Consider the following 12,224-nt stretch of genomic DNA (forward strand, 5'->3'; position numbering starts at 1 on the left):
AAGCAGTGCTCTGGTCTGTCATCTCTCTCCCTGTCATAACACTCCTCAGCACTTGTTGGAAGAGTTCCTTTGTTTGAAGAGTTCCTTTGCTTGGGGCTTTCTCAAACAATGGGAACAGTCACCTGGTCCCAGCAGAAAGTCAAGGCCAGGAAGTTCCTTCCAAGGGAGCCAAAGATGAAGGGTGGGAATGAACCTGTGCCTGGCTTTGGGGCACAGCTGGCTGGGCTGCTGAAGGGAATTTTAGGGTCTCGTGTTCCCCCCCAGATGGTGGCCCAGGTGTTCCTGGTCTGATGGCTGTCGTTGTTTGTGTCCTACAGTTGACTGCTGGGACGGGCCGGATGGTGAACCAATTGTCCACCATGGATACACCTTGACTTCCAAAATCCTCTTCAAAGATGTGATTGAAACTATCAACAAATATGCCTTTATCAAGAATGAGTATGTATCCAGCCTGCCAACCTTTGAGTCTCAGGGCTACGATTGGGAGTGTTCCCTGGCATCCTTGTACAGGGAATGAAGATCTGACCTGTTCCTGCAGAGAACAGAATTCCAGACAGAATTTGGAGTTGTTTTCTGGGGGGAAATCCTTCAGATCCTTCAGAAAGAAACAGCAAGGCAAAGATGAGTAGGGACATTCTGCCTAGAGGTGTGGGGCTGGCTTTATTGAGCTTGTACAATGCCTGAGGAACAACAGGTTTTGCCAGTGAATGTTTTTATTGAAGGACTGACAGCTGAACCACTGTATCTCTCTGGATGTGCACTCTGGTGCTGCCAAGGATACACCTGGGTGCTCCAGGGATAGGAAACAAGTCAGGGAATAAAGAATCCAAAGAGACAGTAACCTGATTGTGGACAAAGCAGACTGTTCAGGGGAAAGAGCTACAGGTACATCGCTCAAAAAATCAGTATTATTAATGGGAAGTTTCATATACCTTGGCAGTTACTGTTCTCTTCCTCCACACACAGTCAAAATGTGTGTGCCAACCTTTGGGTTTTTTTTAAAGAGAAATTACTTTATCTCTATAAAAATTTTCCAGTAGCTCCCCCAAAGCAGCCCATCCGCCTTTATAAATAGAGCTAAACTTGAGCTAAATTTTCAGGCAAGGTAAACTTCTTGTGAGCCTGAGATTTTTTGCAGTTTGCCTGAAGACATGGTAAACAAATCAAAGGAAAGCTGGCCAGAAGAATATAAGGCAATGCTTCTGAAATTGTTCAGTTTTTTAAACCTTTGCAAAAATGTTAACTGGGACCACATCCTTAACTGGGAAAGTTTTGTCCTGCAGGCATCGTCTGGCTGAAAGCTTTATTTTTTCTGATGAGGAGCTAATAAGGGCCAGATGTCAGGATAGAAATAACTGATTTTTAATTAATGAATACCTGATAGTTTAGTCCTGCAAAACTCCTTTATAGACTGGCTTTTGTGCTCATCTTAAAGTGCATCCTCTCTAAAGAGAAATCCCATCTTCAATGTGGTTTTGCACAGCACTGACCACACTGGAGTAGATGTTCCACAAGTCTTCCCTTCAACCAACCAGGCATCGTTGTTCCTTGGCCTCAGCCTGGAAAATCAACAATAAATGACAACAATAAAACTTAATCTAGAAGTAACACTTGCTGTCTTTGTAGGAGAGGCTTTGTCTGCAGGCTTATCTGCTCTGTTGTTAGTTGGAAAAGACTTCATGCTGTAAAAGCCAACTTTGCAGCTGATACTTGCTTGTCTCTGCAGGTACCCTGTGATCCTGTCGATTGAGAACCACTGCAGCATCGTGCAGCAGAAGAAGATGGCTCAGTATCTTACAGAGATCCTGGGAGACAAACTGGATCTGTCTTCTGTGCACAGCGATGACTCCACAAAGCTCCCTTCCCCAGCAAGTCTTAAAGGCAAGATCCTGGTTAAGGTAAACACCTGCTTCATGTGTCCTTTCCCGACTTCTGTTTGTGATGATGATGATTTCTGCCTGGTTGTCACTGTACCCGAACTTAAATCATTTCACAAAAAGCAGTCCTTAGGAAACTGCTACTTAAGGTTCTGAACAAGTGTCTTCTCATTTAGTAAGAACCTGGAAGGAGCATGCTTTGAATAATTCGGGATTTTTTTCAAAGTAGCAAGAGCTGCATGCTCCCCTGCCTCTGTAATAAATTTATCTTCTAGGGCAAGAAACTTCCAGCCAACATCAGTGATGATGCAGAGGAGGGAGAAGTTTCTGATGAGGACAGTGCTGATGAGATTGATGATGACTGTAAACTAATGAATGGAGATGTAAGTGAAGTGCCCATTTGAATGTAAATGTTTGTCAAGACTTCCCATCCCAGTGAGAGGAAACCTTGTAGGAGTTCTCTGGATTGTGGATGTGGTCTGATCTTTGGGATTCATCACAAGTGGTTTAGGTTCTAAATCTTCATGGGGGCAGATTGACAAAAGAGCACATGAAGCAGCAGCAGTTCTAGGGGTTATATTTCAAGTTTAGAGTTTTAAAGAGTAATATCTCATGATTCTTTATTACATTACAGTGTGTTTCCCCTCAAATGCAGAAAAAGAAAAGAAAATATTCTACTTATGTTAAATTGTGGACATTGTTACAGAGCATCCCTTTGCTTTGCTGAATGCTGGGCTTGGTTGATTTTTACTGTAAGGAAAATCTCTGCTTGCTTCAATCTGAAAATCCCTTATTTCTTCATCCTTTTTAAAAGTTCTATTTTTTGTCACTTTAATCTTCTTGCAAGTTCCATTGCACCTTGCAGAAACAATACAAAACACAGCAAAATCATTTAATGACATAAACCAGATTGCCCTGGAGAGAGTTTGCATTCTCAGTCCTCTCTCCCTCAGGCAATTTCCTCATTTTGTGTTACGGATTTGATCCTTTTCATCTAAAAGAGAAACTTCTTTGTGAATAAGACTACCAAAGGAGAAAAATAATTTCTTTGCTTTTTAAAGTTATGACATGTTAGCATATCACTTTGCAATATTTTACAGCACCTTCTCTGTTACTAACAGTTCACTTTGCTGAGGTTTACTGATGCTTTAAATCTGGGATTTGCTACACCTGGTTTGCTTTCCAAAATGAGTTTTTGAAGAGTTCAGAAAATCAGAGCTTGTTTCATGACAAATATAACTGGGAATTCTTGAGGCCTACTGAGAAAACACAATCTGTCACCCCTTAAAATGCCTGAGTAAAAAAAAAAAACCTCTAGATTTTTATTTTTAGTTTCATTTCCCCACTTCCTCCCATGGGTCATGGTGCCCACAAAGCAGGGAATGGGAATTCTCTTGCATTTTGCCTTTGATCTGCTGAAAAGAGGATTCTAAAGCATCTCCCATCCATTCCATCCAATAGATCTTGCACCTGTTGGAGCTGCAGGGTCAGCCTGGACACGGCATGGGACTCACATGAGACTTTTTAAATCACTGCCTTGTTTAATGATTTAATGTTTTGTTTGCAGGCATCTGCTAACAGGAAAAGAGTGGAGAATATAGCAAAGAAAAAACTTGACTCACTGATAAAAGAATCCAAAATCCGTGACTGTGAAGATCCAAACAATTTTACAGTTTCCACTCTACCATCTCCAGGAAAGGCTGGGCTGAAGTCTGATAGTAAGAAGGTGAATTTATGTTTGTATTGTACTTGTGATTCATTAGTTTACTAAATATATCTTATATTATTGACTTCAGCTTCATAGCTGATTTCATGCAGTTAATGATGATGCCAGGTGAACATCACTGTCAGATTCACAAACTATTTATCTTGCTCACACAGCAATTGGAGCATGAAATGTACTCTGAAATGACTTTTCAACAGAAAGAATTTGATTTTCCATTTTAAAAACTGCTTATGAAAGTTGGGCTCTTTTTGTTCCTCAGTTCTCTATGTTCTATGCATTTTCATTGTATTTTAATTTTATGTTAACTCTAATTTATAAAAATGTACTCAGCCCACAGACTACACTCCATGAAGTTAAGATATTTTCATTTTAGACTTTGTAATAAGCCACAAAAAGCTTGGGAAGATTGTTCCATGCAAATGAAAAACAGTGGAGATCTGCCAGTAATAAGCAGGTGTAATAACCAGGGGTTAAAACTAAATTAGGGATGAGAACTAAAAATCAGCTTCCCAAAACATTCTGTGGGCTGAGTTTTGGATGTACTTTAACCCAATGCTTTACACAATGTATCAGAGAGTTCTTGTGAGAGCCACTACAAGGCCAAGTCTTGAAAAACCCTTTAGCAGAGGTGCTACCCAGAATAGTCAGTGTTAAAAACCCCTCCTGTTTGTGCTGATACCCAGATACTGTCTGAGCACTCTGTTTGAGCTCCTGTATTCTTCTCTCTTTGCTTGCTTCAGAGTAAACTTGAGGATGATGTGGAAACGGGGGAAGATTTCGGTGCCAGCAAAAGGCACAGCCGGTCACTCATGGGCAGCTTTTCCAAACGCAAGGTGAGGCCCTGGCAAGGTGAGGTCTGCACCAGATCGTGGATTCTTGGAGGGTTTTTTTTTGTTTGCACACAGTGGAGAGGAATTTCATAACTGCAACATCTGCAGCACCTTGCTCTGAGGCTGTTCACTGAATAGGCAGGCTGGGGAGCAGCTTATCATTGTGCATAACAACACAGATTCAATTTACATGAAGGTCTGAAGGCATCCAAGATCTAACTGAGAACCACGGAAATTAATTTACACCTTTTATCTGAGGATTTGTGCTTCCTTTATAACAAGGCTCAGACCCTGGGCTGAGTTTTCCCTGTGTGCAAATTCTGCTGCAGAACTGAGTGTTACGAAAGCTGTCATTTTCCATTTTCTCTAAGTAACACACTCATTGGCATAACAAAGCACAACTGTAGCCAGCTGCTCAAACTTTGATCATGCAGTTATGATACTATGGTTTTATTTCCTCCTGGCACAGAAAAAAGGAAGCAAATTGAAAAAGGCATCAAGTCTGGAAGAGGGTGAAGATGATTCGGATTCCCAAGGGAATTTAGCCAGGAGCTCTGTACATTACAGCAGGTTTGTTAACAAGTGATTGGACAACTTTGTTGCTAAAATATGCCTACATAAATGCACTCACTCAATTGGTTTGCTTCTGGTCCAGATGCCAGTTGTTGATGGCTGCAGGCATGTGACAGGAATATGGGGAGATGCAATGTCTGCCACAAAATCACCAGAATGATCTCTTGGTGCTGTTCAGACTAATTAGCAAAGCACAGTGGACCTTTTATGCATTTTGAGCTCTTACTGTCTCATATATTTCCTTACCCTGATTAATTTTTAAATATGAAAGATAAAAATTACCCCTTAATTAGCAGAAAGTTAATTTGTTTTGTCTTTTTAGGGTAAACCGGCAGAAGAAGACAATGAAGCTGTCCAGGGCCCTGTCTGACCTGGTGAAATACACAAAGTCTGTTGGCATCCATGATGTTGAAACTGAGCGTAAGTTGAACCAAAAGCTTGCTGAAAATAATTGCTACCCAAAAAAATGGAAAGGTTTATGTTCTTACATATCCTTTTATTAAAAGAAGACTTCTTAATGAAATTCAGGTCATCATCATATTCAACTTCATTTTCCCAACCATAACTGCTCCAACAAGCACAGTGTCTGCTGTAATTTTAGGGAAACATAGCTCCCTCTGAGTGGCATGTAACGAAATGATGCTTGATAGCTAAAAGGGACCAGTGCTATGTGCTTTTGAAAGCTTTATCTAGATAATAAATAAATGAACAAGGAGATTACTTCTAATCTCCTCCTCTCTGCCCTGTAGTCTCTTCCAGCTGGCAGGTTTCATCTTTCAGTGAAACCAAAGCCCACCAGATCCTGCAGCAGAAGCCAGCACAGTACCTACGCTTCAACCAGCACCAGCTGTCGCGCATCTACCCCTCCTCCTATCGAGTGGACTCCAGCAACTACAACCCCCAGCCTTTCTGGAATGCTGGCTGCCAGCTTGGTGAGCAGAAAGGAAACTTACTTATTTTTGTTCTCTTTCGGGAGGGATGTTTTAATAGGAGTGCTGGAACCACCCCTTAGGACACTCAGAGTTCTCTGCTTATCCAGGTTTGCTGACCACTGAGTCCTCCTTGTTACTGTCCCTGGATTGATTACCTTGAACATGTGTCTTACATGCTTGTAAATGGAAATAAATGAACTTCTCAAATGCAAAAGGGCTTCAGAGTTCAGCTCTTTTGGAGAGCTTCTCTCCCTGAAGCTGTAATATAAGAGTTATTTTCCATAAGATACCTGATTTTTTGCATCTAAGAAGTCAAATTTGAATCTGATTTTGTTTTTTAAATAGTTGCACTAAACTACCAGTCAGAGGGGAGAATGCTGCAACTCAACCGGGCCAAATTTAGTGCCAATGGGAACTGTGGCTATGTCCTCAAACCAAACTGCATGTGTCAAGGTAAGGAAAACCAGCAAAACCAGTGGATCACTGGTTGCATGACAGGATTGAGTGTGGGGCCTTGTTGCAGTTTGTTTAAAGATGCATTTCTGATGCTAGAAACAAACGAGCCAGAAGGTATCTGTAATTAAAGTCATGTTGCACTTCTTTCACATTATGTGGCTCTTCATTCTAACAGGTGTCTTTAATCCAAATTCTGAAGACCCCCTGCCTGGTCAATTGAAGAAACAGCTGGTTCTAAGAATTATCAGTGGTCAACAGCTTCCCAAACCCCGTGATTCCATGCTGGGAGACAGAGGAGAGGTATGGGACAGCTGGTGATCGTTCTTGTGTGTTGCAGAAGGTTTCTTTCCATACTGGCTGGGCTAAGGATGAGGATTTCACATCCTGCAGTTCTTTGTCAGGGGGCACAGAACATGAATAACTTAGGTCATGAGCATCCTACATCTTCAGGTGGTTTTCTTCACTTTTAAGCATCACAGAAGTGGTTTGATGATTTTCCTCCATTTGCCAACACAGTACTTCCAGGAGGAGAAAAAAAAGGGAAAGAGATCTTATCAATATAATAATCCACTCCACATGGCTCAGGACCAATAATTACTCAGACATTCACGTACAGTGCCCGTATTGTAAAAGCCATTTGCTTGGATTTCATCTTTGTCACTCTTTCTTTCCAATATTTGTTGGTTTTTGTTTTTCAGATCATAGATCCATTTGTTGAAGTAGAAGTTATAGGCTTACCTGTTGATTGCTTCAAAGAACAAACTAGAGTAGTTGATGATAATGGTAAGATTATCTGGGATTTATGGTTTTTTATGGCTGAAACATCCTCTTTCAGGCAAGTTTTGCTCATAAGGATATGAGTAGATAAGATTTGGTGCCTATTATGACAAAGCATTGAAAATTGGATTTAAGCATTTTTAATGTTAATAAGACTTGAATCTTGAATTGTTTGACTGAGTTGGCATAAATGTGCTGAAGGTCTTGGTGTAAAACAAGACATTTGTCTTCTCAATGAGTGTGAGAGAAGGGTGTTTTGAGCTTGCTGTGGCCAAAAGGCAGATTGACCAAACCAAATTTAAGTAAGACCCAACTCTGTTGCTTGCAAATCCTTGTGCTGTTGTGTCTCCTGGGGGAGTACTGGATTTTCCAAGAACAATGATCAATCTATGAGGAAAACGAGAATGACACTGCAGTTAAGCCATTCCTTATGCAGGCAGGCTTCTTGTTTCCTGTGAATGAGATACCTAAAGGCTGATTCCCTCCTTGCAAGGTTTTAACCCCATGTGGGAGGAGACGTTGGTGTTCACAGTCCACATGCCAGAGATTGCCCTGATCCGGTTCCTCGTGTGGGATCACGACCCCATTGGGAGGGATTTCATTGGGCAGAGGACAATAGCCTTCAGCAGTATGATGCCAGGTAAGAGAAAGGTGACATCCCAAATTAGTGGGCTGGGATTTTTCCTGTGATAAATGAAAATCAATATATCTGCTGCAGAAATTTCTAGTTAGAACAAGAGACTGGAGTGTGGGCCCTGAGTTGTCTGCCTTAGTCCACTGCTGACTTAAATGGTGATGAAGACTAAATCAATTAACTCTAGACTTTTGGGACTAGATTTGGAAAAAATGGGTAAGATTGTTACGCAGGATGGGTAAACACCGTGGGCTTGGCAGGCTACTATACAGAATCTTTACTCCTTTACTGCTTTTTCCTCCATTTCTTCACATCAGTTTCTGAAAAACCACTGTGTTTTGCTTACCCTTACGACTATGAGTAGTGGTTTGACACAGAACAGAAAGTTACCTATTCTAATGATGGGATCCACGTTATTAAATGCTGTTTTCCGACAGTTTCCCTTTTCTGTTTTCAGTTCAGTCTTCTTTTGCATTCAAGCTTCTTCTGTGTATGCTTTTCTTTCCTTTCAAAGTAAAGAAAAAAATTTTTGTTTAAGATTGAAAACAAACATCCAGTCTCAATAAACTCACCTTGGATGAAAGGATTGCAGTCCTAATAATGGACTGCAAGTCCAGAGGAGAGAATGTGGCCGAGTTTAAATCATGGATTGACAGCAGCAATAATGGATCCTGGACAAAACAGGACATGGCTGTTCTCTAAAATCATGACAAAAATGGGGGTGAAGTTTGTAAGTGGTGTGGCTCAGATACCTGAGTGTGGCAAGGTGATGCTTGAGCCTGGACACTTGCTGTGAGGAGGAGCTGGGAAAAACCTGCTTGATCCCCTCTGCTGCTCACAAAATGAAAGTCTCCAGCTGCTCCTTCTGTGACCTGTCCCAACCCCGTGCCAGCTGTGCTCCCTCTGTTTCAGGTTACAGACACGTGTACCTGGAAGGCATAGAAGAGGCTTCCATCTTTGTGCATGTGGCTATTAATGACATCTGTGGTAAGGTGAGTGTCTCTGTGGTGTGCAACACACCCACAGGAGCTGCCAGGATCTTGTATCAGCCCAGGGAAGCCCAGTGGGTGAAGGTCCAGGCTGGCATTTTTGTTCACTTAGAGTAAAATTTATCTCTGTGCTTGTCATGGTAGCCCGAGATCTTTCTGAATATCCACAGAGATAAAAGCAAATCATAGGGAAAGTTATAAAAGAGATTCTTGCAGTGCCTTTTCGAGGAAGCCATAGGGGAAGGTTTTCATTGCAGCACAGATTTATACAAATAATGTGCTTGTGTCCAGTGCTGTGAGTGCACCTTGCTGAACCAAAGGTTACACACCTTAACCCTGAGCACTTGCTCCCTGCAAAGCTGGTGCTGTAAAGGCTCTGCCTGATGTTTTGGCATTTAAAATTTAATTAAATTCTTCAAGCTTATTTGCTTTGGATTTTTTGCCATAATAGCACTCTAAAATGCAGAGGAAAGGTGATGCTGGTATCAGTTATTGGACATATTTACACTCCTCGTCTGTTGCTAAGAGTGTGTTTGCTTCACATGCGGGAAATAAACAGCTCTTGGGGTGCCACATCTCAATTTCCACGAAAGTAAAGCCCTAATTTCAAACTCTTCCTAGGCCAGCTAAAAACGAGACTCCTGCCCTCTCAGCGCACTGTTGTGTGCTGTTAATGTCAATGAAATTCAGGTACAAAGCACCGTGCAGAGCCTTGGCGATGTCCGTCTGTCCCGCAGAGAGGACGGAGCCTCCTGCAGTGGCGAGGTGCAATATCGGCATCGCGACAGCAGGAGGAGGCATCCAGCGGGCTGGGAATTCCCAGGTCCCCTCGGACGGGCAATTCGAGCAAATCCGGAGCAGGAAAACAGCTTTTTTTAACTGCTAGGCTTTAATCACCGCTTAGTTGTTTAACTCCATCAGCTTCCACGTCACTGCCCTTGCCAGCAGTGTTTGATGGAAAGGACAATGTTCATCCTTTGTGAATGTTTGAAGTATTTTCAATTCAAACTTCTTTTGGCAATATTCTTTCTCTGTTTAGCCTTAATTTCCGAGCCTTTCATAATTATTTGCTCTTACTAACTTCTTCATGAGTGACTGACTGGTGATAGTTTGCAGAAGGGCAACCTGTCCGTTTAAACTTCGGCAGTTTTTTGAGGACAGAGATTTTCTTGGTGTTCCCTGATTGCTGCTCATTGTCACTGCAGTCTCTCTGGGTTTGCTGGTGTTAAGAAGTGTTTCTGTGCACTGACAAAATATAAGGATTTGGAAGGAAAGCCTGTGTGTGTTATGTTTTGTTTTTGGTTTGGTTTGGGTTTTTAATTTATAATTTTTAATAAAAAACGGGTGAAAATGTGGAACAGATATTACATGTCCCTTTCTGGTTTGGTCTCTCTGAATTACTTTCTGCTTTGATTTTCTGTTAACAGAGTGCTGTCCAAACTAGAATTTTTTCTGTTTTCCCTCTCTTAATTTTGGGCAGAAAAATCACCCCAGTTATCAACCTTTTACCCATTCTTTATTAATCCAGAGATTCTAATGCAAACATAAACATTTTGGGACTTTTTTGTAAATGGAAACATTCCACCTGCTCAGTAGCTTGGTATTACTAAAACAGTCTTAGATTTAGTTTTTTTCACCTTAACTTGTGTGTGAAATCTCTTTCAGATTTCTCTGTTTCCTGGAAAGGCTTTTCTTTGTTTCTGTCTCTTCTGTGGTCTGCTCATGTATTGCAGAATTTCTTGTGGTTTTTCTAGATGTGCCTATCTCTGAGATCCTCCCTCACTGTTATTTTGCCTTTACTCTGTCTGTTTGTGATTTCAGTGGGCTTCTCTATGTCAAAAAAGTCTCCTTTTAGAAGCAGAGCGTTTTTAGACGCCTTGAAGGTACCCCTCCTGTCTCAGAGAGGTGCAGTGACACCACCACACACCTGCATGCCTTGAGCTGGTAGCTTCATTAGCATCAGTGTTTCTTTGTTAGCATTTTCGAGCTCTTCAACTCATGGAACATGAATTGTGACATTTGACTTGGTCACTCCTGTTGGGTCATCGACAGCCAGAGAGCCCTCCCCGTGTGAAGCAGATCCAGGATAAAAGTCCTGCCATTCTCCCCCTTCTCTGAGTGTCTCCCTCTCCTGCCTTTTCTCTTGAGGGCTATAATTCAAACCTCTTCTTTCATACAGAAGAGAACATTGACAGTGAATCATTTGCGAAATTGTGGGAAAGCCTCTTGTGCTGTTTTTCAAGTCTGCTTTAGAGAATGAAACATGCCTGTAAAGCTGGGCTGGAAGCTGAAAGCACAGTGTCCTGGATCTCCCTCAAAACTGCTCTCTTTTATTTTTTTCCTTCTTTTAAAACTTTTTTTTCCCCCCAAGTTGACCAAATCTGCCTTTGGGTTCTTGAATCACTCCATTGATTCAAGCAACAGTGTACAGCTTAACAAAGCTGCACCAAACAAGCCAGAATGACACCTGGGGCCCTGCACTGCGTGTCACCCATTCCATCAGTGCTTCCCTTTTCTTTTTGGTGGATATTATTTGTGTGTGTTGTTTGTATGACGAATTTTCCTGGGTTTTGCAAATATTTATATTGTCTGATTTTTACAGCAATAAACTCATGTACTTGCCAATTTGTCTCCCAGTACTCCAAGCAGATTGTTCAATAGTCTGGCTCTCACAGAATATTTACCAATATTTAATATTTGCCTTGCTTAGGGAAAATCCATCCCTACCATCTTTGTCTTATCCGAGAGGTAATTTTTGATACTGTCCTACTCACACTGGACGTGTGGTAACTAAACTTCAGTCAATTATAATTGACTAAACATTATATAAAAAATATAATATTGAGAGCACTTTTATTGGTCCTGGTGCCAGCCAAATAAACCTTGATGCCACATGGCAGCTTGGGCAGGACACTCGGGGTAAAAGCAGCTCTTAGCCCAGGCTCAGTGCACAGGGCAGCCAATATCTGCCCATTGAGTCCTGCACAGCAGAATTGGAAATGCATGAGCATGCACTCAAATATTTATTTGGAGGTGAAAGACCATTGTGATTTAAATGAGACACTTCTGTGCCGTTGTTTGGCACTGCAGAAATGTGACCTCACATGACATCACAGGGCAGAACTGGAACTGACAGCGAGTGCCAGCAAGCGTGGCTGCTGGTCAGGTTCTGTCACAGGCTTCTTAAGTGCACTTCAGTCGTGATGTGCCCTGGGTTTATTCATTCTTGATGCTGCAGCTGCTCAAGAGTCTGATTTCACTGGGAAATAAAGAGGACAAAGGGGGAGAAGTAGATTAAAAGAGAAATGCCTTTCTGTGCTTTAAGTAATCTGTGTTACAAGGCTCTGTGTACAGAGCAAATCAACGCTGTCTCGGGCATCAGCCTGCTGCTTAAAAAGTTGGCAAGTACACCTGGAATGTTTGCAGGAAT

The 12,224-nt window shown here is 41.8% G+C and overlaps 1 protein-coding gene across 3 annotated transcripts in view; it reads left to right on the plus strand.

Moving 5' to 3' along the window:
- PLCH2 (phospholipase C eta 2) overlaps window positions 1–12,224 on the plus strand; it is a 32,663-nt gene that overhangs the window by 14,547 nt on the left and 5,892 nt on the right. For all 3 annotated transcript variants that reach the window (XM_017744027.1, XM_017744026.1, XM_017744028.1), the window contains exons 8-20: window positions 318–438; window positions 1,727–1,898; window positions 2,153–2,260; window positions 3,445–3,603; window positions 4,344–4,436; window positions 4,903–5,003; window positions 5,329–5,426; window positions 5,756–5,938; window positions 6,284–6,391; window positions 6,570–6,694; window positions 7,093–7,177; window positions 7,665–7,811; window positions 8,718–8,797. In XM_017744027.1, coding sequence (XP_017599516.1) covers window positions 318–438; window positions 1,727–1,898; window positions 2,153–2,260; window positions 3,445–3,603; window positions 4,344–4,436; window positions 4,903–5,003; window positions 5,329–5,426; window positions 5,756–5,938; window positions 6,284–6,391; window positions 6,570–6,694; window positions 7,093–7,177; window positions 7,665–7,811; window positions 8,718–8,797 — 1,580 coding nt within the window. The remainder of the gene's footprint in view (window positions 1–317; window positions 439–1,726; window positions 1,899–2,152; window positions 2,261–3,444; window positions 3,604–4,343; window positions 4,437–4,902; window positions 5,004–5,328; window positions 5,427–5,755; window positions 5,939–6,283; window positions 6,392–6,569; window positions 6,695–7,092; window positions 7,178–7,664; window positions 7,812–8,717; window positions 8,798–12,224) is intronic.

Source organism: Corvus brachyrhynchos, unplaced genomic scaffold (assembly GCF_000691975.1).
Source record: "Corvus brachyrhynchos isolate BGI_N302 unplaced genomic scaffold, ASM69197v1 scaffold68, whole genome shotgun sequence".
NCBI classification, from domain to species: Eukaryota; Metazoa; Chordata; class Aves; order Passeriformes; family Corvidae; genus Corvus; species Corvus brachyrhynchos.